This window comes from Ischnura elegans (genome assembly GCF_921293095.1).
Source record: "Ischnura elegans chromosome 13 unlocalized genomic scaffold, ioIscEleg1.1 SUPER_13_unloc_2, whole genome shotgun sequence".
Classification (NCBI taxonomy): Eukaryota; Metazoa; Arthropoda; class Insecta; order Odonata; family Coenagrionidae; genus Ischnura; species Ischnura elegans.
Genome location: NW_025791658.1, coordinates 5492536 through 5520087, shown reverse-complemented (window position 1 = coordinate 5520087; position 27552 = coordinate 5492536). Strand labels below are relative to the sequence as shown.

The following is a 27552-nucleotide window of genomic DNA, read 5'->3' as shown; positions in this document are numbered from 1 at the left end:
GTTGCACTTGAAATTTCCTTCACACAATATTGAAGCAGGGATCGGGCAGTCTCCGAAAATTCTCTGCCACTGCCGGGAGTTGAACCCGAGCCCACTAAGGTGGGAAGTCAACACACCAACCCGATCTCCGTGGGTAAAATATATTCAATCCTATGCACACATGCATAAGAAAAGGAATCTATAAGCATCCAATATTCCATAATTACAATAATATTAATGAAATATGAGGGCCATTTCATCTCAAATCAGGCAGATAGCGCAAAATCATGTCAGGTGACCATCACCGATTTCTCTGAAATTTATGTATGTGAAAGCAGTATCCTTATGATGAATAATGATGACTTTATCTCAGCTCAGAACCGAACCGTTATAAAGTTATTATCATTTGACATTGCAGTGTCAGGCCTCAGAGTAAAAAATGAAAAATCACATAAATACCGATTACTAAGGAACCATGGCTTGTAAAGCAGTGGCTATTGTTTCATTTTGAAGAGAATTCATTTATGCACATTATGGCATAACTTGCGAGTGATTTGAAGCAATAATAAACAAATAGGACTTGTTTTAACAATAAAAATTAGTCATTATTTAACAATTTATTACTAAAAAAGGCCACCTTTTATTTTCTTTAAAATTTCTCACTGGGTATTTTAAATGTCCTGCTTTCAAATAAAAAAATAAAAAAGGTAGTATTTTTATACTTTTTGTTTTAAGGCATGTCAAAGTTAGGCATGTTTTCGACTCTTTTACACCTAGATTGCATACCTTCAAGGGGATAAAAAATGAAGTTTCATTCCACTTTGCATTCATAACAGAGAAAAGTTCATATCTGAATGATTGGTTACATCTATTGAGTGAAAGCAAGTTCAATCTTGTTCACTTCCATGGCATCCAATGTATGCAAACACCCACTGCTACTGGCTGGAAACGGTGAATGACTTGCAATTTGCACAGTGTATTTTTCAATGGCACTTCACATAAGTCTTCTACATGCTTTGGGCCATGTGGAACATTTAGATGGACCATGTAGATGCATAAACGAGACACTAATGTCATTCACTTCTAAACACACTGCAGTGATTTTAGAAATGCACCAGGTTTTTCGGAAGCACACAATGAAGTCATTCATGGTGAGATTTTGAGTACATACAGTATTAGACATACAGTCTTTATATCTGAATTTGTTAGTGTCACAGCCTGTTTGATTGTGTGGATTGCAGAGCGAGCTATAGTTGTCCCATATCTGTTAACACGTTCCGTGCTGATGACGTAGCGTCTACGTCATGGCAGCCACTACCCAGTGACTGATGACGTAGACGCTACGTCATGATTCTCTTATGCGTTATATTCCACCCCGAGCGCCAGCCACCGCTGTTAGGGTATGGGAGAGGGTCAGTGACCACTCTTCTCCTGTTTGCCGTGCGGAAAGCTCCGAAAAAATTTTTTTTTCGATTTTTTCTGTTTTTCTATTTTACCCGGTTTTGCTCTGCAAGGACGTCTTTGGGGGTGGCCTTTTACAATGTACTTTTGTATTAGTTTCATTTTATAATGCAGAAAACAGTTGTGTATTCTCACAATTGTTCGTGTACCTTAAAAAAAACTTTTACAAATATTCAAAACGAAATAATAAAAAGATACTTTTACATTTGACGTGGATAGGTTATTACTTTATTACAAGGTATTTTATCTTTCTTTATGACTTTTAACGCAATGATTAGATTGTGTTTATTTAATTGGTTTTTACAAGAAGGAATACAGATATTTTTCCCTTGTTGTTATTTTCATTTTTAACGTCAATTAACGCTATCGTGGTAAATTGCTTAGCTGGTTGCCTAATTTCGGGCATACTCCAGGTATGTGCATTTTTATCCTTACGATAACAATAAATCCTTCCGTTCCTATACTTTTAAAGTTTCAGAGTGAATTTTATTTGCTATGATTTCATCATGGCAAAATTTGTTGTTATCCCTATGTTTATTTGCTGCTATGCATGAAATAATATATTTGCATAAATTTTACAATAACTTCAGTAAAGTCCTGGTTCCACATTGCGATTTATTTTTACTATTTACATTTCATGCACAATAGCCAGACTTCCCCATCCTTATGTTCACTAGCATTTGAATTAGAGACTCATTACTTGATTTTTTCCATGATATCCGAAATACTTACAAGCATTCTATTTGGCATCCTCCCCAACAAAAAAATGCCTAAGAGAACAATTTCCTCTAACCCAGTTACATGCCGCCGAACTCGGAGAAACAGATCCGGCCCGAGGATATAAAATGGGCAATACGTGTCCTGAAGGAAATTTAATAGATGGAAATATTTAACCATAGAAGAATTTCCCCACTTTTTGGCCTTATTTTTCGTGCTAGAATTATCCAAATCTCCCGTATCTCCAATAATTGAAAAGCTTGATCTTTATACGACTTGCATTGCTTCAGGAGAGAGAAGTCGCTTGATCAATTCATGTCAATTCTCCAAGCCCTTCAAATCAACAAGAACCTATCTACGTTCTCTAACTCTAACACTCCTCTGGCCCACTGATTATTCAAAATTAGCCCCATATAGACGCATCCAAGGAAACAATGGAAAAAGTAGTGACCCGCTCACGTGACCTAAGTTTGGAAGAGTCTATGATTCCATGGAGAGCTCGGCTGGGATATAGTGAATATATGTGGGGAAAGCGCTACAGGTACGCAATGAAGTTGTATATGTTGACGGAAGCAAAGGGTTTGGCGCTGCAGGTCCTCCAACTCAGAAGTGACTGGAAAAGGGCAGTCGGAGAAGATGGTAAACAAATGATGGAGGATCATTTTGACTGAGGCTAATCCTTTCATATTGATAACTTTTATAACAATGTAGCCAGTTCTAGATTCCATCCAAATGGGAAACCTAACTTGACGGGGACACTGAGGAGAGGCAAGAAAGTTATTCCTCTTTTGGTGCTCTGCTACGAATTGAAGAAAGGTGAGGTGGTGGAGGCCTTTCATGAGTATAAAATCGGTATCCTAAGGTGGACGGATAAGAGGGAAGTGCGGATGATCATCGCTGAATTCAGTACAAAAAATGAACGAATATACGAAAAGGCGAGGGTGCACACCAAGAAAGCCACAGGCGGTGGTTGAATACAGCAATTACAATTGTGGCATCGATCATTGGGATCAAATGATGACTGACTTTCCCATTGAAAGAAAATTCATCAAATGGTACTAAAAATTGGGAATCCACCTACTGAAATCACTATTGCTGAAACGTAATTTTTATTCAAAGAAAATTTTTGAAAAATTCCTCTCATCTAATTTCTAATTCCAGTTATAGAATCTCTTATGACAATATCTCTACCTTCGATACCTTTGAGGAGATAGTCATCCTAGCCTGCCTCAACCAAAACCAAGGGCTTATTAGGACATTTCCCCGATTATATGAAAAACACGATAGACAGAAAAGACGAAAACAGAAGAGATGTAGGCAGTGCTTCAAGAAGAATGTCCACCAGGATACATCATATTATAGCCCCACCTGCCTATCTGATCCTCGATTGTGTCATGACTGTTTCCAGAAGTATCACAAGAATTTGTGATGCAGAAAATTATTTACCCAGCGGGAAAAAATTATTTTTTAATGTTTACCTTTTATATTTTCTATTTCAATATTTATTTTAAAATATATTATTTTATGCGAAGTATTTAGTAACTGAAAAATTATTATAAAAATGCTGGTCAATTTTTTATTTGTAAAACAACATGTTTCATTGCAACAATTCTTCGTTTATACAAATTTTCCCTTTCATTTATAAACCAATGTTTATCATTATAAAATCTTATCCAGAGGATATCATATCGTTCATAATAATTTTTCCACCATAGGGAGCAACAATTTTACTGGAAATGTTGGTAATACTTGCAATATTTTCTTTTGAGCAATAAAACATTTAAAATCGTATTTGAATGTATCATTTCCAGATTATAAAAATAATGTTTTCTGCATTACTATTTCCATTAGTTTTTTCCAGAAAGTGATAAAGTCTGAACAGGTTTTCGCTACAGTACTGACAAATAGCAAAGAAATGTGGGAAACATGTAGGTGTGTTGTGGGAAGGTATCAAAAGTTTGACAGGATACTTAGAAAATTTAAATTTCAAATTTTTAACAAATGAAGGGTTATTTAAAAAAAAAAGTACGAAAACATGTAGCAGGCATCACAAATCATAAGATTACGTCGTTAAAATAATAATAAAAAAATTCAAATTTTTGCCAAAAAGTCAGCCACAGGGCATTTTCTTCAAAAAACGGTCAGCACGGAATGTGTTAACACCAAGACATGAAACTGTTATGCCATGTAAGGTGCTCCTTTCACCGTAGAGTAGAGTTCCCTTCTAGCAGGTAGTGCTTGGTTTAAATAAGGATTATTAATACCCTATGAAACAAAGGAAACTCTCTGACCAAAGGCAATTTTAATAGGGATTGTTAAGGGATGTTTCCCGGAGCTCTGTGCCTCATGTATACATTGGTAATCTCAGATGATCTCCTCGTATGGAATCTAGGCCCCTGTGACGTCACGTGGAGTGGCATCGCATCAACGCCAAGATGGCCTTTTTCAAATGAGGTTAAAAGTTACCATTAACATTCGTCTAAACAGGGATTTCTAAAAACCAAATAATTTGTATATTATGAATACAGTAAAGGTGGGTAACGAATCGCAATCAATGCCTTTCGTTTTCTTTGACGAAGGAAATTACCCTATTCGGCTAGTTTAACATGTGTTAAATGCAAAAGTTTGATATTAGGCAAGGATATACTCACATGTTCTACAAAGTACTTTTTTGAATTTACTTGCCACAATTGAAATATCTCAGGTTTTAGTTTGTGGCATAATTTTTGACCAATCCTTACAACTCAATCAGATGGCCCCTATTCATTTCCAGTTGCAATGAACAACCACCTTTGACTTTCTTCCTATTTAAGACCTTTCCCCAAGTAATCTCAAATCTATTTTTTTAATTAGCAACTGACTTTTATAAAATATACCTATATACCTATTATAACTATATCACCACTAAATACCCTCTACAAATTGTGGGCAGAGTCCAAAGTTTTCTCCTAGAAAAGACAAACATTTCTCATGACAGACTGTGAATTGAAGGTTCATGAGGCGATTCATTTCAGTCAGAGTAAATATATTTTTAGTGTTTACTCAGTTAGCTTTCCTTCAATAATAGTTATAATATTTTTTTAAGAAAAAAAAGTAGTTAGGTCTAATTTTGAACTCAGGGAATGTGGTGCAGACTTTGTTTCTTTGTTGTATAGGACAAGGGTAGACTGGTGGGGAGCTTTACAGCAGAGAGAGCTGGAATTGATATTGAAGAAGAAGAAATGCCGAAGGTGGAGTTTTGCTGGTGTACTGAGTGCAACGAAGAATTCCTCTGTCGGGAGGAACTACGACTTCACTCCAGGAAACATGCCGAGACTGGAACTCCAGATAGGTTTGAACAAAACGATGACTTAATACTTTCAAGTGAGGAGTACAAGTTGTTGTCAGGACAAGTGAGTTTGATGAAGAATAAATTATGTTGTAGTAAGTGCCAAAAAGAATTTGCAAGTGAGAGGAAATTGGTGAGGCATGTGAATAAATATGACTTTCAGTGTGAGCACAGGAGCTTTGTGAATTTAAACAATCAGTTAAAGATTTTGAAAACCAAAAGGGCTGAAGATAGTGCCTTGATGGACACCCAGGGCAGAGATAGTACTTTTCATGTTAACTCTAAATTGTGTGAAGCCACACCACCACTAACCAGAGATTCATTAGACAATAGTAATGTTATTTTGATAAAAAATAAATGTATTAGTGATACTTGTGGAGAGTTAAGTGTTTCAGATGTAAACTTAAAGGCAAAACAAAGGAAATTTAGTGAAAAAAAACAACGTCATGCTGGTTCTAATTCCTCAAGTGCTAGGTTTTGGAAACAAGATGAAGCTCTATTAAAAACCACTTCAAATGAGGGTGCTGAAACAGTCAACCATGAGACATTGAAAACCGAGCTAAATGTGTCTGAAAGAGTTGTGATTTGCGATTATTGCACTAAGCCACATTCCTTAAAGTCACAACTTCGTGAGCATATAGTTCTCTGTCATCTCTCTGTGGTTTCCCACAGGTGTTCAATATGTCACACATTTTTCCTGACAGAGTCTGAATTGAAAGTTCATGAGGCGATTCATTTCAGCAAGAGTAAATATTTATGTAGTTTATGCCATGGTAACTTCTCATCTAGAGCCAAAGTGTCAATGCATTTGAAGAATGTGCATAATATGGACAAATTACATGCCTGTAGTGCTTGTTTTCTTTGTTTTCCATCCAAACCAGAACTTGCGCTTCATCAACACTGCCACTCTTTGGATAGTAAGAAATACTGCTGCCCAAAGTGTGGAAAGAGATTTCTGAACAAAAGTTACTACAGAATCCATGTCAGTGCTTGCCAATTGGGACAACTCTTGCATAAATGTGATCAATGTGGAAAAGAATGTCTGACACGTGGTAATATGAAAATTCACTTGCTATCCCATGATCCTGACAGGACTTTGGCATGTCTTATGTGTCCCAGGAAGTTCTTAATGTCTGGTGACTTGTCTCTCCACATAAGGAGTTTCCACTTGAAACTAAGACCGCATGAGTGTGGCATTTGCAAAAAACGGTTTGCTGTGAGGCGGTATCTACGTATACAGTATGCTGTCCATTCAGACGATCGGCCTTTCAAGTGCAAACATTGTGAAAAGTGTTATAAGACCAAGGCCGTTTTGTATGTACATACAAAGAATTTGCATATTAAGGTTTAGTTGCAATTGTAGAGCATCTAGTAATGGGGAAAACCCTGAAAACGTGGGTAACATTGATAAGAGTTGTTAAAAATATGTTTTTGATAGTGATGGGATAAGTATTGAAACAATGTGACTTGGGCTAACAACATGTCACTTTCACATTTGTAATTAATTGCCTTTAAATAAATACTCTTTGAAAAAGTAATCCTTTCTATTACATTTACAGTTACTTTTAATTATGGTCCTGTGCATGATTCAATGCATGACAGAATTTTCTCAATCAAGGAATACGAATGTGCAAAACATAAACATAAACCATAAATATATGTTATAACCTAAAACAAACAAAATCATATTATTTATGCAGATATTCTGTTATTTTGAGTGCTTCCCAGACTCAATAAGAGCTTTTTTTGCCAGTTGGCGATCTTTTTAGCAGCGATGACATAGTTTTACTAGTATTATTAATGCTCCATGTAAGGCCTGGTTTCGTAAACCACGTATCAGTGGCAGCGTAATAGCATATACAGAAAAGTGGTTTGCATGAATGCTTTAAAATCACGGCTCGATGTCGGAAACTACACTGTCAGGCACCATGCCACATAGTCGCGTCTCGCACAAGTTACCCGGGTTGCAACTGCTGTGGAACGTGTATCCGTGTTCACGAAGCGTGGTCACGCACTGCGAGGCTTGGAAAACAGGAACACAGTGCTCCCGTGAATGCAGCTAGCGTGCTATCACTTCCGTTTTCAAGAAGGGGATTCTAATTGCTTCAAACTGCTTATTTCTCACCGGAATCAATTTTGCTGTTTTTCAAGTGAAAATTAAGTGAATGAACTCTCAAAAATGCATTAAGGCCTGAGGTATTGTTTGTTGTTGTTGTGAGGCATGTCAGGAAAGAAGTCCTATTTGTGTAAGGTAAATAGATAAATGTTTTAAACTATATTTTGTCCTTAGTATTTTTCCAGGTTATAATCTGTAGACTTTATGTTTGTGGGTGAGATTTCGTGAGAGTGGAGACACTTTCGGAGGGCTTTGTGAATGGGATAGGTGTTAGTACAGAAAGAGATATATGCAGGAGTGAATTAAACATTGTCAATGGGGTAGTTTCCTTCATCAAAGAAAACGAAAGGCATTGATTGCAATTTGTTACCCACCATTAGTGTATTCAGAACATCACGTCAATCACATCAATTCAGGACGTCACAGGGACCTAGTTTCTATATGAGTAGATAGGAGTTTTAAATCATCTGAGATTACCAATGCATGCATGAGGCACAGGGCTCAGGGAAACATGTCTTAATAATCACCTATTTAAACTGCCTATGGTCGGAAAGTTTCCTTCGTTTGATAGGGTATTAATAATCCTTATTTAAGCCAAGCGCTACCAGCTAGCAGGGTACTTTGCTACCTGCTAGCATCCTGCGTCGTATCAGCGCTCAAAGCCTCGCCCCAAGGTCACCTCACACGGCGACAGCTGGAACCAGAAATACGTCACACGGAGAGATTTCCCGGCATTCATACTTACGCGTCGCGTTTTCGCGCGCTTGAAAATGTTCACTTTTCATTTAATTGTGAAAAATAGATTTTGTCATTTAAAAATCTAAAAGCGTGAAATTCGTACTTCAGGAGTAATAATCCTTTGAGTTAGGTAATTTAAAAAATATGAAACCACCCTATTGTACATAGCTACCCTACTTTGTCACTGAGTCATGGACAGGTATTTTGGCCCCGGCGACGAGAGAATATGCCTACTCATTCGGAAGGCAATAGGGATAATCCTTTCACAGGAGCCCATGACATTGTCAGCTACTGCACTGAATGAGGCACCGTTGGTGGAAGGCATACTTAGTCACTTGCAAGGAGATCGCATGAGGTTTGGCCACTCTGCTCCACGAGCAGATTCATGATGTTCCCTCTACGGAGGTCTGAGAGCAACTGACTGAGGCCACTCTTGCTGTTTGCTGATTGGCCAAGGGAAAGTCACGTGCCGAGAAACTTTCCCTCCCCTCATCTCCACTTGCTTTGGCCACAGCAGCTCACCTGCAAAGAAACAATGAACAAAGTCTAACTCGAGGTTAAGGGCATCCTTTTTATAATACAACGTACCCATGTGACGTATGCTAGAGTGACTGCTGTCTCTCTCCTGGCTGACCGGAAATCACAAGATCTGGTTTCAGATCTACGGCGAAGGTAAATGTTTTTTTGATGGAGGATTTTTTCATTCTCAGTGATTTTTAACTTTGAACCTAATGGCAATAAAACATGCTGAAGAATATGCTCATATGTAGCAGCCAATACATGTGTGAATTAAACCGTAACCTCTAAATATTATAAAATATGTTCTAATCCAGCCTCTTCTGCGCAGTCATGTGGATAAATGGTCTCAAGTTTTGGAAAGAAAGTCGGAATTGAGTTTAATACATAATAGTAATGTAAATTTATTTCACTATTGGCAATAGATATATTTTCATGGCTTGATTAGGAATGGAAAAAGTATATGTATTCAATCCTAGTCGATATATATTCATAGGTGGATGTAGTTGGGAGGCAGGGGGGCACATGTCCCCCCCCCCCCCTTGGACGCTTAAAAATACACCAGAATTTTAATGTGGCAGTCATTGCATTCATTTAGTTTTGTGTATCACTCAGCCTCATTCATTTAATTTCATATTAATGAATTATTTTTCGATATTAACATAAAGAAAATATTTCATTCAATAATTATTGTACATATGTTGTTTTTAATTTCGAAAATGCTAAGTCATTTACACGTCAGATCCCTCCGGAAAAAAATCCTGAATCTGCTGTTGTATACATGTATGAGTATATCCTTTACTCATGACTAGGGACATGCAAAAGGTGGGGTTATTTTATAGCCAAAAGTGGTGTTATTTTTTTACGAAAGCGATGTTATTTTGCCCTGAAATCGGTGTAATTTTAACGGCAAAATAGTTGATGTTGATTGATATCCATCCTTCCAGTGGCCCACCCATTGCCCTAAAATTAGGATATTGTTGACCAGGAATAATATAATATAAGCAATGATATACATGTAGCATTGACTGAATTCACCTATTTTACATATTTTATCTTTCGCGTATCCATATATCCAGCTTACATAGAGAAATTACTTTTAAATGTCAGTAATTTCAAATGGAATACTGCTACTGTGCTCAAGTTGTCATCTTTTAGATTTGTTCTCTTATCTGTCAACACACTGCTATAGCAGGAAAGAAATCTGTCTGAGTTCATGTTTGCAGAGGGGATCCAAATTGCTTAAATTGCGCTTAGACGCAAACAATGTCTCAGACAAATTCAGCTCCTGCATTGCTCTAATTACATCCACTGAACCCCGGGAATTTCGCTTTTGTAGTAATTTCCGTAATTCTCCCTACTCCAACATCAACTTCTCTGTCACCATTGAATCCAGGCCATGATTTTTTTGTCTTTTTGTCAGGGTTCATGTCTATAGTTGAAACTTCTTGGGGATCAAAAACATAGATCCTTTCAAATTCCCATTTATCTGCTTAGGTCTTCTATCATTAGATAACTAAGTTTGGTTGATGCCTTTTCAGCCATCTGCATAGGTATTAACTTTACAGCAGCTGCTTTAGAGGTTGTCATGTTTTGCAGATGTAATAATTGATTTTATCAAAAAAGTACTCTTATGAATATTCTCAAGGCTCATTTTTAACTTCCTTAACCCTTTCAAAACGGTGGAGTTCTCTCCTTAGCATGAATTCAGGACTGTGCCCCAAGACTCTTCGGTCTTCTCTGTATGGAGCATTTATGTTGGGCATTTGTTAAGGGTCTTGCGGATAATCACACACTCTCAACACCAACCTTTTTTGATCCTTCCTAGTGGGGATTTCCCATTATCTTAGGCTTCGAGGGTAGTTGGTCTCCCTCCTTTCGTGGTTTATAACCCTACCAGCGGCATTGGTTTGCTGTCAACTCATGCTTTGTTTATATGAATTAGCTATATGGATGATTGTTGTTTGCACGTAAAATGCAGTCTTCCAATTGAATTCCTCGATTTATTCTGAGAATTTTAAAATTTTGAATGAGCTCTACAGCCAGCATTAATTAATTTAATGCATTAACAATTTCCATGTTGATTTGATACTGAAATCGAGATATAAGTTAATATTTATGGTAGAATCTCATTTAAAAATTGTAAACGCTGCTCAAAAGACAAGGAATTCATTTCTTAGTTTATATTTTTTGAGAAAGAACCATATATTTATTTTGCAAACTAACTAAATGAACAATTGTATGACTGTGGTCCCTTGCCACAAAGAGGGGTAATATAATAATAATAATAATATTTAATTTCCTGTTGGCTATACAAGTATAACATAGGATTTAGTCAAAAAAGGAAGAAAAGTATATACAAAAGTTACATAGAAATTACAATAAATGATTAGCAGTTAAATACATACATAATTATATTAATTTGTCATGAAGATACTCATCAATGCTATAATAGCATTTCTTAAGTAGCAGTTCTTTTAGCTTATTTTTAAAAGTATTATCACTCACTGCACATTTTATTGGATTTGGAACTTTATTATAAACCATAGAGGCTGAGTGGTGAGGACCTTTTCTGCTTACATTTAAAGGCTGATTATTCAGATGGACATTGTCTTTACCACGTGTCCTCTGGTTATGGATTGACGAGTTGGGCCTATAACGGGTGCCTATTGTTTCTCACAAAAGTACAGCAATTCAAGATATAAACACAGGGGAGATTAAGTATTTTAAGTTCTTTGAATAGGGGTCTTCCTGGGGTCCTAATTGAGACCCTTAGCATACTCTTGATAGCCCTCTTTTGTATTGAAAATGCCTTTATTGCAGCACTATTATTACCCCAGAATACAATTCCATAAACTAAAAAAGAATGGATTTTGGCGAAGTAGATGAGACTTAGAATCTGAGTTGAGGTAGTTTGGGCAAGTTTCCTGATCATATAGATCCCAGTATTCATTTTATTGATTAATTTGGTTGTGTGAGGCTGCCAGTCAAGGTTCATATTGAGATATAAACCGAGAAATTTAGTGGTGTCACAGTGAAGTATAGTGATATTTGAGTCTGTTCTGAGAAGAGGGCTTTGAATTGGTGGGTTTGTTTTATTATGAAAATGAATGAAGCATGTTTTGTTTTCATTAAGAAGTAGGTTGTTTGACCGGGACCATTTGGACATAGTTATTAAGGTTTGACGGGCTGCACTGCTAGCATCTAGAAAATTGTCACCTATGTTCAGTGTGGATGTATCATCCGCATATAATATAACTTCATTGTTTGGAAAGTTATTATGTAGATCATTTATGAAAATGATGAATAAAAGAGGTCCTAATATAGAGCCTTGTGGTACACCACAATTGGTTGAGGCAACATCAGATCTAAAAGTACGAGCGTTTGAATTGAGGTTGAGGTTTACCTGCACTAATTGTTTGCGGTCTGAGAGATAAGACTTTAACCAAGATAAGGCATTGCCATTGATCCCAATTTTCCTGAGTTTGGAATAAAGTATGGTGTGGTCAATAGAATCGAAAGCTTTTGACAGGTCAAAAAAGATTCCTATAGTCTCTTTCTTATTTGAAAGTCCCCAGATTATCTTATTGATGAGGTGAAAGGCAGCGGTTGTGGTTGACTTTCCTTTTATGAAGCCATGCTGGGAAGGGTGTAGAAGGTTATAACTGTTTAGGTAGCTAAAAATACGGTTGTAAAATAGCTTTTCAAAGACCTTGGAAAAAACAATAAGATGAGGGGTAGGTTCATGCTCCTGGATTTCGGCATTTATGGCCTGTGTTGGGTGCCGAAACTAAGACTTTGCGAACCCACGTATGTCATAAAAGGAAGAGAGCAAGGAAACGTGTATTTTCGGCATTCGTTCACGTGCGTGGGAAGATCTCAGACGAAAATTTCAGCCTTTCGTCTCCCAGGTCGAGAAACGTCCTGCCGCATATTTTCGTCCTTGGCAGCGAAAGGGTTAACTCTTTATAGAATGTGAGCATTTGGATAGTTTGAACCCTCCAGTAATTTTATTAAGACAACCATCGGATTCCCAAGGCATTTTGGCTACTTTGAATACATTAAGTGAACGCGGTTTAGACATCCTCCGGACAAACAAGTCGCCTTATTTCCTCGAGGGTCTTTCTTTGTGGAAACCATGTATTTTCTCCAATTCATGGGCGATTTTCATGATTTTTTTCCTTCTGCTCATGCTTCTCCCACGAAATTGTTTTTCGAGAGAAAGTTCGCTGTACCACCACTTAATACCCTCTACCAATTGTTGATTGAGTCAAAATCTATATATATATATATAAAAGAAAGTCGAAAATCGTGTTAGTTAGAACACTTATAACTCGAGAACGGCTGCACCGATTTCAATGAGATTTGGTTCTTTGGATTCGTCTCAGGCGGGGTTAACATATAGGCCATTAAAAAAAGGATAATTTCACAAAAAAAATTCATCTCTTTCCTATGGGCATGCTTTTAGGAGTTATAGTAACACAACAATTGATAAGTCGGTCAAAACTACAAATTAAATAATTTGTTTTGTTTTTACCACTTTAATAACTGAATTTAGTAACAATATAACATTTTAATTACTAAATATATTCAAAATATTAATTAAATTGAAATTACATTTAAAAAATTTAATTCGAGCTGATTGGAAGCCCAGCCGTGGCCCAGCTCGAGTTGACACTTCACTACCGTGTTTGTAAACAAATCTCCAAGCAATTGTTGACAAACGGTAATGTCCGTGTTCCTGTCGAGGAATCGAGTAGTTTTAACTCATTTCCTTGGAATGATTGCAAATTAGTTTCAGTGAGCTCATCAACAAAGAGTTCCAGAATATGATTGATCACCAAAAGAATCAAAGATGGTTGATTTAGCGAGCAAGAACGAAGATTTGGATGACTAAAACGAGGTAAATTCAAATAGTTCGTACTCTGCATGGATTCGAATCTTTTAAATGTGTAACAAACGAAGACGAAATCCCCAACTATCTATCTGAATATTTTAAGTCCTTGGACGTACCTGGCTTACCAAGGCACGATTTACAGAAAAATGTAGTTTCTGTGCTCATGATCTTTCGAAGCCTCAACCAACCATAACTATCCAACGGAACGTGTTTGATCATTAAAAAAATTGGTGATGAATGTGATTCACGCAACTTTAGTCAAAGGAAAATTCAAAGGTTAGGAAGTCCTCATTCCGTAGATTCGATGATCTCAACTCATATGCCCTTTTGAGCTTAAACGTATTAAATTTACAATTCGTGTTGCATTCGTGATAACGATTAAAAAATCGCATGGTCATTCTTTCAGTTTTTGTGTTGTTTGTGCTCATGTGCTAATGAAAACCCATGATTTTCTCATGGTCAATTTAGCGTGCTATGTTCACGAGTCGCTAAACCATCCTCTGTATTTCTTCCTTCGCTTCCAGTGCGTAGCTAGGATAGGGGGTTTTGGGCGCAGCTAATACCACGGGTCTGTAGGGTATAGAAAACTCGCTAAGGTAAGCGGGAAGTGTGGGGGCACTTCCCCCAGACATTTTTTTAAATAATTGGTTCAAAATGGTGGGTTTTGTGGCTGTGTGAATAGTTAAATATGTTTTGTTTGTTAGTCATCCGTCCCCCAAATATTAATAACAAAATCTTTCATAAAAAAAATTCTCTAAGCTCTTGGGGGGGGGGGTTTATCCCCCAAAACCTCCCCTCGCTGCGTCACTGCTTTGCTTCGCTATATTTATTTAGCTTCATCCGCCTCATCTTGCGCCTGATAACAAAACAAAAACTGTTGTTTCTCAGAAGGTGCTTGACGCAAGACATTAAACCCGAATGTGTAGAGCTCACCGTGGTGCGTTTACGCATGCAGTACGTTTACGCAGTGCATTTTTTCCAAACAGAGATACTAAAACTGGCGCGCCTTAAGTCATTTAATGCGAATGCTGCTTCATAGGGGCTTTTCTTGCACGATTTTGAGCATCAGTCAAGCGTCGGTCTGGGGTCGTGTCAACCTGCCACCTGAATGGGCCAAGTGTATGCAACAGACTTGGACCTAAAAAAATTTTTACAGCTAATAACGCAAATAGCCAACAACTGAATGCGTATCATTTTTATTTCATGAACTGCTTTATTAAACCACAATGCCCAAAATTTCTTAAGCTAAAACGTAAGAAAATTTGTTGAAAAAAATCCGCGTAAACGTGCTCCGATTCACCGTATGTAGATTCAATTAAGAAAATGTCTTTCTGACAAGCAATTTTGGTACTCATTTACGTAGTTCTATTGAATTTGTATCCTTATTTTATTATAATAAATTAAACATGATTAAAAACGATACAGCCGCTCTTGATTTATAAATGGTGTAAGTAAACTGTAAGTTCATTGATTGATAGGCGGTACGAAGTTCGCCGGGTCAGCTAGTTTTTCTCTAAGAAAAGACACACATTTCTCATGACAGAGTGTGAATTTAAGGTTCATGAGGCGATTCATTTCAGTCAGAGTAAATATATTTTTAGTGTATGCTCTGGTAATTTTCCTTCTAGAGTTCTAATATTGTTTTGTGAAAAAAGTAGTTTGGACTAATTTTGAACTCTGGGAATGTTGTGCAAACTTTGTTTCTCTTTGAACAGGACAAGGGTAAGGTAGCTGGGACCTTTAAAACAGAGAAAGCTGGAAGCGAAATGGAAGAAAAAGAAGAACTGCCGAAGGTGGAGTTTTGTTGGTGTAACGAGTGCAACGAAGAATTCATCACTCGGGAGGAGCTGAGACTTCACACCAAGAAACATGCTGAAACTGGGACTCCAGATAGCTTTGAGCAAAACGATGACTTAATACTATCAAGTGAGGAGTACAAGTTGTTGTCTGGAGAAGTGAGTTTGTTGAAAAATCGATTGTGCTGTGGTAAGTGCCAAAAAGAATTTACAAGTGAGAGGAAATTGGTGAGGCACGTGAAGAAATATGATTTTCAGTGTGAGCATAGGAGCTTTGTGAATTTAAACAATCACTTGAAGAGTTTGAAATCAAATAGGGCTGAAGATAGTGCCTTGATGAACACCCAGGGCAAAGACAGTACTTTTCATGTAAACTCTAAATTATGTGAAACCACATCACCGTTAACCAGTGAGTCTTTAGACAACAATGATGGTGTTTTGATAAATAATAATTATATTAGTGATAATGGTGGGAAGTCATTTGTATCAAATGTGAGCTTCAAAGTCAAGCAAAGGAAATTTGGTGAAAAACCGTCAAGTTGCGTTGGTTCTCATTCCTCCATGGGCAGTTTAAGTAGACAAGATGAAGCCTTTGTTAAAAACTGGGCACAAGAGGGTGCTGAAGTAGTCAACCATGAGACATCGACAACGGAACTAAACCAATATGAAAGGGTTGTAATTTGCGATTACTGCACTAAGCCACATTCCTTAAAGTCACAGCTTCGTGAGCATATAGTTCTTTGTCATCTCTCTATAGTTTCCCACAAGTGTTCAATATGTCACACATTTTTCCTGACAGAGTCTGAATTGAAAGTTCATGAGGCGATTCATTTCAGCAAGAGTAAATATTTATGTAGTTTATGCCATGGTAACTTCTCATCTAGAGCCAAAGTGTCAATGCATTTGAAGAATGTGCATAATATGGACAAATTACATGCCTGTAGTGCTTGTTTTCTTTGTTTTCCATCCAAACCAGAACTTGCGCTTCATCAACACTGCCACTCTTTGGATAGTAAGAAATACTGCTGCCCAAAGTGTGGAAAGAGATTTCTGAACAAAAGTTACTACAGAATCCATGTCAGTGCTTGCCAATTGGGACAACTCTTGCATAAATGTGATCAATGTGGAAAAGAATGTCTGACACGTGGTAATTTGAAAATTCACTTGCTATCCCATGATCCTGACAGGACTTTTGCATGTCTTATGTGTCCCAAGAAGTTCTTAATGTCTGGTGACTTGTCTCTCCACATAAGGAATTTCCACATGAAACTAAGACCACACGAGTGTGGCATTTGCAAAAAACGGTTTGCTGTGAGGCGCTATCTACGTATACACTATGCTGTCCATTCAGACGATCGGCCTTTCAAGTGCAAACATTGTGGAAAGTGTTATAAGACCAAGGCCGTTTTGTATGTGCATACAAAGAATTTGCATATTAAGGTTTAATTGCGATTGCAGAGAATCTAATAATGGGGAAAACCCTGAAAACGTGGGTAACATTGATAGAGTTGTTAAAAATATGTTTTTGATAGTGATGGGATAAGTATTGAAACAATGTGACTTGGGCTAAGAACATGTCACTTTCACATTTGTAATTAATTGCCATTAAATAAATACTCTTTGAAATAGTAATCCTTTCTATAACTATTACATTTACAATTACTTTTAATTATGGTCCTGCGCATGATTTAATTCATGACAGAATTTTCTCAATCACGGAGTACCGATGTGCAAAACATATAAACCATAAATGTATGTCTGTTTAATAAGATCATCTCCAAATAACAATCCATTAAAAGAATGTCCTACTATGAATGACCAACTGATGGCACGTGACTTTGAACTTACACGAGACCTCTCCAGGCCGTTTTACACGGGGCACGGAATTGCGCAGGTTAGAGCTGCATTAATTTCTAAAATGGCGTGGAATTGCGGGAATGCATGAACGAAATTAGAACAGGGGCTATTTTGCCATCTAACACCCACCGATTCTCGCATGTGTTCTAGCATTTCACTGCTTACACGACGCAATTTTGATTGCACCTTCGCACGTACGTCAGATTGCGCAATTCCGTGTACCGTGTAAAACAGCCTTTCTAGCCAATGACAGGAGAGTGGCAGTTGGAAGTGTGTAGGAGGGGGCAGTCTCTCTCAGACTTCCGTGCAGTGCAGTGGCGTAACTATGAGGGGATAGATCCCCCACCCACTCTAACTAACTAGTAACTCTTGTCTCAGTGGTATACCTTTAAAGTTTGAGGCACCATTGTTAGTGTCAACGAGCACTTAAGTGATGCCTTATTTTCTATTCATACACCCCTTACAACATCTGCATACGGCCGCGGACCAATCCAGCAAGGCGAGATTTAACATGCTATTTAGGCTATAAAGTATTATTATATGTAATGCATTTTATCATATGAATTCTATAAGATCAGTGTTTTGTTAATTTGTTAACTTATTCATCGAATGATGCTTCATTTTAATCAATTGTGCATCTATTTTGTTAAACTACACTAAATAATCCGCCACTGATCAGTTGGCATGAATGCAAAAAGCAAAAGGTGCGATTTAATGTGCTCTTAACCTTATACCGCCAGCCCAGTTTATGTGGGATGTACGAAGACTGCCAAGGCTATTTTCCAGAATTTGCAACATTTCAGGTTTAAAAATTTTTCAACTATTAAATTTTATTTAATACGTCTAGATATTTTTCCCAATTCTTAAGATATATTTACATCTTATAACCATAGATAGATTATGAGGGTCTACATGAATTACAGCTGTTGAAAAGGCCACAATCACGAAAAAAGTGAAATAATTCCGGCCGATAGATCGGCCCCTGGCAGTTTTTGCTCAGCCAGCGATGGCCGATATATCGGCCTGAATGCAGTGAAAGGGTTAAGGCTACTAAGTATTATTATATGTTATGTATTTTAGTATGTGAATTCTATAAGATCAGTGTTTTGTTAATTTGCTAACTATTCTAAATAATCCGCCACTGATCTGTCAGTGTAAAAGCAAAACGCTGTGTAGAGTATGTCAAAACAAACAGCTGCTATAAACATCAAGGGTCTATGCCGCATAGTGGCTCAGATAAATGAAAAAAAATGCTTGTGCTATGCCTGTCAGATCCATTGTGCCCGACGGAAGGTTAACCCTTTCGAGACGGCGGAGTTTTCGTCTTAGCGTGACTGCAGCACTGAGCCCCAAGAGACTCTTCTTTCTCGTGGTACGGAGCATTTTTGGAGGGCATTCGTTAAGAATGGTCTCGCTGAACCTTTTTCGGCCCCTCCACGCTGGGACTTTGCATTATCTCGGACTACGAGAGTAGTTGTGCTCCCTCCTTTCCGGGTTTACGACCATATGTGCCGCATTGGTTCGCGGTCAACTTATGTATTGCTTATATGTATTTAGCAAATGGATAATTGTTGCTTGCATGTAAATTACAGACTTTGAATTGAATTCCTCATTTTTTTCTGAGCATTGTCAAATTTTAAACGAAGTTCTAAGGCCATTATCAACGCATTTAACGCAGCAACAATTTCCATGTTGATGTTTATGCATAACTCGAGATATAAGTTAATATTTGTCGTAGAATTTCGTTTAAAAATTGTAAACGCTGCTCAAAACACAAATAATTCAATTCTTAGTGTATATTTCTTGAGAAATAAACAAATATTTATTTCGAAAATTGACTGCATAAACAATTGAATGACTGCTGTCCCGTACCGCTGAGAGGGGTTCTAAAAGACGAAGGGTCCGGGTACCTGCTCCCGGATTCCGAGGGTTAATCCTAAACCCCGAAGCGTTGGGTCCCGAGACAAAGACGTCGTAAACCCACGACCGTCCTAAAAGGGGGGGGGAGCTAGAAAACGTATACATACGGCTTTCGATATCCTTGCCGGGAAAATCTCACACGTATATATACGCCCGTCGTCTCCCGGGTCAGGAAACGTCCACACGTATATATACGTGTACAGTAGGGAAAAGGTTAAATATGAACCTAGAAATATAGTTTAAGTAAATTTCTCAATTGACGTATTGCAATTCACAGTTAAAAGCGTGTATCAGCTTGAGCTTGCTGGGAGTGAAAATTACAATTTCCATGACAGCGTAATGGTTCTCATACTTTAGTATGTATGTACTATTTTGTGGATGGAAGTAAGTGGATGTTTTTAAACATAGAAAATGAGATGCAATAATTCATTTCTTCATGAATTTTTTTGTATAGGATAGAGGCAGTGGAGCTGGGACCTTTAAAACAGAGAGAGCTGGAAGTGATATGGAGGAAGAAGAACTGCTGAAGGTGGAGTTTTGTTGGTGTTACAAGTGCAACAAAGAATTCCTCTCTCGGGAAGAGCTGAGACTTCACACCAAGAAACATGCGGAGACGGAAACTAGGGATAGCTTTGAACAAAATAAGGACTTAATACTTTCAAGTGAGGAGTACAAGTTGTTGTCTGGAGAAGTGAGTTTGTTGAAGAATGGATTGTGCTGTGGTAAGTGCCAAAAAGAATTTAAAAGTGAAAAGAAATTGGTGAGGCACGTGAAGAAATATGACTTTCAGTGTGAGCACAGGAGCTTTGTGCATTTAAACAATCAATTGAAGAGTTTGAAAACCAAAAGGGCTGAAGATAGTGCCTTGATGAACACCCAGGGCAAAGATAGTACTTTTCATGTAAACTCTAAATTGTGCGAAACCACATCACCAGTAACCAGTGCGTCTTTAGACAACAGTGATGGTGTTTCGATAAATAATAATTATATTAGTGATAATGGTGCGAAGTCATTTCTCTCAGATGTGAGCTTCAAAGTCAAGCAAAGGAAATTTGTTGAAAAACTGTCAAGTTGTGTTGGTTCTCATTCCTCTGTGGGGACTTTAAGTAAACAAGATGGAGCCTTTGTTAAAAACTGGACACAAGAGGGTGTTGAAGTAGTCAACCATGAGACATCGGCAACGGAACTAAACCAATATGAAAGGGTTGTAATTTGCGATTACTGCACTAAGCCTCATTCCTTAAAGTCAAAACTTCGTGAGCATATAGTTCTCTGTCATCTATCTGTAGAATCACACAAGTGTTCAATGTGTCACACATTTTTTCCTACGGAGCCTGAATTGAAAGTTCATGAGGCGATTCATTTCAGCAAGAGTAAATATATTTGTAGTTTATGCTACGGTAACTTTTCGTCTAGAGCCGAAGTGGTAGTGCACTTGAAAAATGTGCATAATATGGACAAACCACGTACCTGTAGTGCTTGCTTTCTTTGTTTTCCATCCCAATCAGAACTTGGACTTCATCAAGACTGCCACTCTTTGGAAAAGAAATACTGCTGCACAAAGTGTGGAAAGAGGTTTCTGAGCAAAAGGTACTACCGAGTCCATGTCGGCATTTGCCAATTGGGACAACTCCTGCATAAATGTGGTAAATGTGGAAAAGAATTTCTCACAAGTAGTGATTTGAGAAATCACCTGCTAACTCATGATCCTGAAAAGAGATTTGCATGTCATTTGTGTCCCATGACCTATGCACAGTCTACCAACTTGTCAGCCCACATTAGGAATTTCCACTTGAAAATTAAACCACATGAGTGTGGCATTTGTAAAAGGCGGTTTGCTGTGAGGCACATTCTGCGTACACACTATGCTGTTCATTCAGATGATCGGCCTTTCAAGTGCAAACATTGTGAAAAATGTTTTAAGACCAAGGCCGGAGTGTATGTTCATACAAAGAAAGTGCATGTTTGATGCTCAGTTGTAATTGCAGAGTGTCCACTAATGGGAAAACCCTGAGTACTTGGGTAACATGGCTAGAGTTGTGAAAAATATGTTGGGATAGTGATGGGATAAGTATTGAAACAATGTGACTTGGGCTAACACCATATCACTGTCAAATTTATAATCAATTATCTTTAAAAAATGCTATTTGGAAAAGTAATCAGTTCTGTAACTGAAAAAAGATCGGATGCTTTCCCGGTTTATGCCTGTAGTGAAGACTATTCGAGTTCTCCACCGGGTAATCTCCTCCATGGCTGCCAGACGTTTTGGGGTACGAGTCGTACTCCATCTTCAGGGCTGAGTGTCATTTCTCGGAAGGTGTTAGCCTTATATAGCGTGCCGGGATGTCAGGTTCCCTCTGATTGGTCTTTGGCATTAGCCAATCGGATTTTATTCCATACGGGTTTCCATATGTTGCTGAGGGAATAACAGCCATCCCTGTAGAAGTTTTTGTCCGTTAGCCGGATCTCTATGACCCCCCCCCCTACGGAATATAAAACCACCTTTTCTTTGCTTTATAAATGATAATAAAATATTTGAAAAATTTATTTACAAAAGATTTCTTTGACAGATGAAATTTTCTTTGATCATGAAAAGTGTTAAAATTAGTTTAAATCCTCTACTATTAGTTCCATATTTTTCAAAGATTTTCCCCCTTGTTTTGGACCTCCCCTACCGAGCAATATTCCTGGCTACCCCACTGCCCAAAGGGTAGAATTATTGCAATGATTTCAAAGCAAAGTGAAAATCAAATTTTTTAATAGGGTATAGTTTCCTCCATCACAAAAAACGAAAGGCATTGATTGCGATTCGTTACCCACCATTAGTGTATTCATTATATACAAATTATTTGGTTTTAGAAATACCGGTTTAGACGAATGGCAAGGGTCAATTTTTAACCTCATTTGAAGAAGGCAAGATTGGCACCCATGCGATGCCACTCCACATGACGTCACAGGGACCTAGTTTCTATAATAATAATAATAATAATATTTTATTGGTCACACAAAAGATATGAATATACATATATAGCACCCGTCAGGAAAACATAAAAAGCAAATCAAAAATACAAAGAAACTCACAATATATTACAATATATATATATTACATTAGTTGCGAGGCATCCTCAAAGAATTCATCAATTGAATAGTAGCAATGATCTAAAAGATATTTTTTTAATTTTGCTTTGAAAAGGCCAGGTCTGATTTCGTCTTTGATTGATTTAGGTAATTTATTATAAATTTTAATACTCATATTGATAGGCCCTCTACTAAAGAGAGAAAGATTTTGTTGCCTCACTGCGAGCTCATTTCTACTTCTTGTATGATAATCATGAATATCGTTATTCAAGGAAAGGCACAACTTTTGTTTAAATTCTCTTATTAACATCACAGCATAATAAATATATATACAAGGAAGGGGAAGGATCTGTAACCTTTTGAAAAGATTACGGCAGCTAGCTTGTTTTTTAGCTTTGCATAATATTCTTACCGACCATTTTTGTAGTTTAAAAAGACGGACTGACTTAGGGGAGTGACCCCAGGCTAAAATACCATATTTTAATCTACTATAAATATGTGCATAGTAAATTGATTTAGCTGTTTCTATATTGGTGAGCTGAATCACCCGTCTAATTAAGTAGCAGCCTGAAGCCACCGAGGATGAAATACAATTAATATGGGTATCCCAGTTTAGATTTTCATTTATGGAGATGCCTAGAAATTTGGTATCAGTAACCCGCTTAACAGTACAATCCGAAAATTTAATATAAGGGCTGTAATCAATTTTTTTTTTAGTAGGATGGAAAAATATAAAGGAAGACTTGGATTTATTTATAGCCACTTTGTTAGTTGAACACCATGTTTCCATTTTGATGACAGCATTTTGAGTGGGAACAACAATATTTCCATCATGTTTCAGTAGATGATTTGTATCATCAGCATACATAAAAACATTTCCTTTTAATTGTGAGGGTAGATCATTGATATATAACAAAAAAAGCAGGGGCCCAAGAATGGAGCCTTGAGGAACACCCCTCAATATCTCCTGGTGAGGTGAGGTATGTTTAACCATGTTATCGGTTATAATGGTTACTGCCTGGGTTCTTTTTTCAAGAAATGACCTGATTAGATTGTTTGCAATTCCTCTCATACCATATATATGGATTTTCCTCAAGAGAGTCTCATGGTCAACAGAATCAAAAGCCTTAGACAAATCATAAAAAATACCAACGGTATTGAGGTGATGATCAAGACCTTCAAGAACAGAGTCAATAAATTTATAAATGGCAAATTCTGCCAAAAGACCACCTATGAAACCAAACTGAGATTTGGATAAGATGTTGTTTTTTATCAGGAATGACATTATTCTTTTTGAAATGACACTTTCTAATATTTTAGAAAAAACTGAAAGTTTTGATATGGGTCGATAGTTTTCAATTGATTGAATATCACCCTTTTTGTGTAGGGGGTTACAACTGCCATTTTTAGTTTGTCAGGGAAAATACCCGAGGAGAGAGAGGCATTGACCAAATGAGTGATAGGAGTAAGAAGATATCTTATGCAATTACCCTTTAGGAGGGAGCAGGGAACCCCATCCCACCCAGCTGAGTGTTTTGTATTAATTTTATTGATGATTGATTCTATTTCTTTCTCATTAGTAGGGTAAAGGTACATGTTATTTAGAACAGAGTTATTTTGAGGACAATTATCTGTATTGACTTGTAACATAGATGATGTTTTCAAGGGATTGAGAAAATGCGTATTGAAATTAACTGCAATCATGTCTGTGTCTGAAACAAGAATATCATTGTGTAAGATTTCTTTGGGTGATTTATTCTTTCTCAATTTTCCAGAGGTGTTATTTATTATATTCCAAGCTGTTTTTGATTTATTATCTGAAGAATAGATGGATTTGATATTACAAGTCCTTTTAGTAGTAGTGATTAAACTTGAGTAGTACTTTTTGAAAGCAATATATTGTTCCTTAATATCATTGTCATTGGTAGCTTTGTAGGCTGACCACAGAGATTTTAGAATTTGTGAATTTTGTATTACTTCAGGAGTAACCCAGGTTTTATTTTGAGGTCTATTTGAACTAGCTTTTACAAGAGGAAAGCAACCATTGAAGAGCGTAAGGAAAATATCAAGGAAATTATTAAATTTGTCATTCACTGATTTTGCACTATATACAGGATCCCAAGTAGTAAGTTGCAGATTATTGCAGAAATCTTCAATGTTTTCCAAGGTGAAAATTCTTTTTTTAGAGAAGAATGATTTGGAAGACGAGAGTGAGGATATTGGTACTTCTATGGTTGTAACTATGGCCTTATGATCAGAAAGATGGGACTCAATGGCTTGACCTATACAGAATTGTAGATTGCAGAATATATTATCTATAATAGAGGCAGACTGAACTGTTTGTCTAGTGGGGACAAATATTGTTTGCTTAATATCATAAATTGAGAAAAGGTCCCACAAGCAAGTAGTCATATTGTTTACCTGATCAAAATTAACATTGAAATCTCCACAAATAATGATATAATTTAGTTTATGAAAGCATTTCTATACGAGTAGATAGGAGTTTTACATCGTCTGAGATTACCAATGCATGCATGAGGCACAGATCTCAGGGAAACATCTCTTCATAATCACCTATTAAAACTGGCCAAGGTCGGAAAGTTTTCCTCGAGGCACAGAGCTCAGGGAAACATGTCTTAATAATCACACATTAAAAATACCTAAGTTTGGAAAGTTTTCTTTGTTTGATAAGGTAATAATAATCCTTATTTAAGCCAGTGGCTAACTGCAAGTAGGGTACTCTGCTACCAGCTAGTATCCTGCGTCATATCACTCAGCACTCAGAGCCTTGCCCCAAGGTCACCTCTCTTGCGGCAGCAGGAACCAGAACGACGTCACACAGACTTTTTCCCATCATTCCTACTTACCCGTTGCGTTTTCGCGCGCTTGAAATTTTCCACTTTTCATTTAATCACGAAAAATAGATATCATCATTTAAAAATCTAAAAGCGTGAAATATGTACTCCAGGAGTAATAATCTTTTCGATTTAGGCAATAAAAAAATAATAGGAAACCACCCTATTGGATTTTTGATTTAATTTACCTGGAAATCTAAATACCTATACAGGCATCTTCTCTTCCCATGACAGTCCATTAAAATAATCAGGTGTGGTGTGGGGCTAGGTTGGCTGGTCGGCGATCGCTGAGGACCCTGGAGCTTTGGGGAACCCCACAAAGTTCACATACGTCTTGAAGTGTATGTGAAAGTGTAATGAAAAGACTCAGATTACTAGGACCAAAGTTATTTTGCTATTATAAAATTCTACTTTTTCATTACTTCCTTTAATTACAACATAATCAGTGTAAAAATATTGTATAAAAAAACAAATGAAATAAAGTAGTCACATGATAAAAGAGAACCTGATGCTTTTTGAAAGGGTTATTTGAAAAGTTTATTTCATAGGTTTTTTTTTTAGATTTCAGTGCAGCCACAGTATGGCTGGGCATTGAAACCATTGTGGCGCCATAATGACAGCCCACTATGGCCATAATGGCTTGCCACAGTATGGCCACTTGGGTGCTTTCCATTCATGCGACTCACACGTCGACTTGTGTTGACTCGCGGTAACTGTTTATAACTCTCCAATTCCTGCACGTAATCGTTTGTTGACTTGTGTCACAACAGTCGGCGAAACACACTGAATGGAACATGAAAACTGCGACGCAAGTCGACTGGTGTCGCTGAACGGAAAGCACCCATTGTGGCCATAATTTTTGTGTTGACTGGGTTGTCACCGACCACGCATTCAAAAGGATTTACAAAATTCACCACTTGTGTCCCTGGCAGACAATATGATCAATCCCGAATCAATCACGACCTCAAATGCTAAGGAAGTAAAAGCCCAGGATGCCGCTTTTGTACATGACTTTTTGTCTCATTTGAATTCGCAAGTTCAATCATCCTCAGTTCATCACTACAGACTGGGGAAAAAACCCCGAGGATTAGCCCGACCTCTTGTGCTTTGCATGCCATCTACTAAGGATGCTATTTACATTTTTATGAACTTTAAAGAGAGCGATGTTCCTAATAGAATGCACGGAATATCACTATCTCATGATCGCACTCTTCGAGAAAGAAAGCATCTGGAGCTCCTTCGCACAACCCTGAAGTCTAGACAAGATGCCGGTGAATCCAACTTAACAATTAAATACATAAATGGTTCACCTTCAATTGTCTCAAAAAACGCATAAGTCCCAACGGGGCCTGTAAGTCAAAGTTATTAATGGCTACGTAAACTGCTCAGATCTCCTAGCTGAAATCGGTTTCAGAATCCAAACTACTAAAAGATCCCGTGACATTTTGAGCCGCAGATACCATGCAACCAATTTCGACTTCAACAGTCCTCTTGCAAGATTTACCCGCCTTGGAAATCAAGTATCGTCCGAATGCGACCTCTTTTTTGACAGCCTCCATAAAATCCGCAGACGGGCCTCCATTCTCCTGGTTCTTTGACATGTCGTTCTCTTGTTCTTGTTTCTCTTGTTCACTTTACTTTGTCTAACCTTCTTCGTTGTCACATTCCCCTCTGATATTTTACAAACTTTATACCATCTTATGCTTCATATACCACTTTATATTATTACTGTATATTATCATTGTGTATTATTACTGTATATTATTGTAAATTATTGAATTACTTATCGTAAATTATTGTATTACTATTGTAAATTGGCTGCTGCCGTTGGAAAATAAATGAAATGATCCGAGTTTCACGGGAGAATGAGGTAAAAGTCAGATTCTTAACCGAAATTTATATTCCTGATGAATTGATCTATCAAAAGCGTAAATTTTCGGTGCCATTCCTCGCAATTACGAACATTTTAAAGCAAAATATTGAAAAAAAATGGATCGCATTGCCCTTACCGCCGCGCTACGGACATTTTTGAAAGGCAATTAAAATGTGACCGAAGTGGCAACAGAAATCAGCCATCTGTAATATGGAATTAGGCCTCCTCTATGCAGTCCCCTTGGGTAATAAGCATTAAGTACCATTCAAAATTAGCGGCAACGACACTAACGTCATCTCTTGACGATTTGCAAGAAAGCGAACAGCGCCTCTTCTGGCCAAATCGCTCATCACTTGGGAAATAAGAAATTCTTTCGCGCCTTATGTGCAATTGTATCATTGTATTGTGTGCAATCGTGCAT

General features: G+C 37.4%; 1 protein-coding gene across 7 annotated transcripts in view; it reads left to right on the top strand.

Moving 5' to 3' along the window:
• Positions 1–21613, top strand: part of LOC124172740 (zinc finger protein 268-like) — a 405740-nt gene extending 384127 nt beyond the window's left edge. For 2 of the 7 annotated variants that reach the window (XM_046552224.1, XM_046552216.1), the window contains one exon: positions 19780–21613. In XM_046552224.1, the coding sequence (XP_046408180.1) occupies positions 19780–21294 (1515 nt within the window). In that variant the 3' untranslated portion in view covers positions 21295–21613. Of the gene's footprint in view, positions 1–5312; positions 7024–15467; positions 17363–19779 lie in introns of those variants that run through there. The other 5 variants (XM_046552223.1, XM_046552212.1, XM_046552221.1 and 2 more) reach the window with 5 other exon arrangements.
• The last annotated feature ends 5939 nt before the right edge of the window (positions 21614–27552 follow it).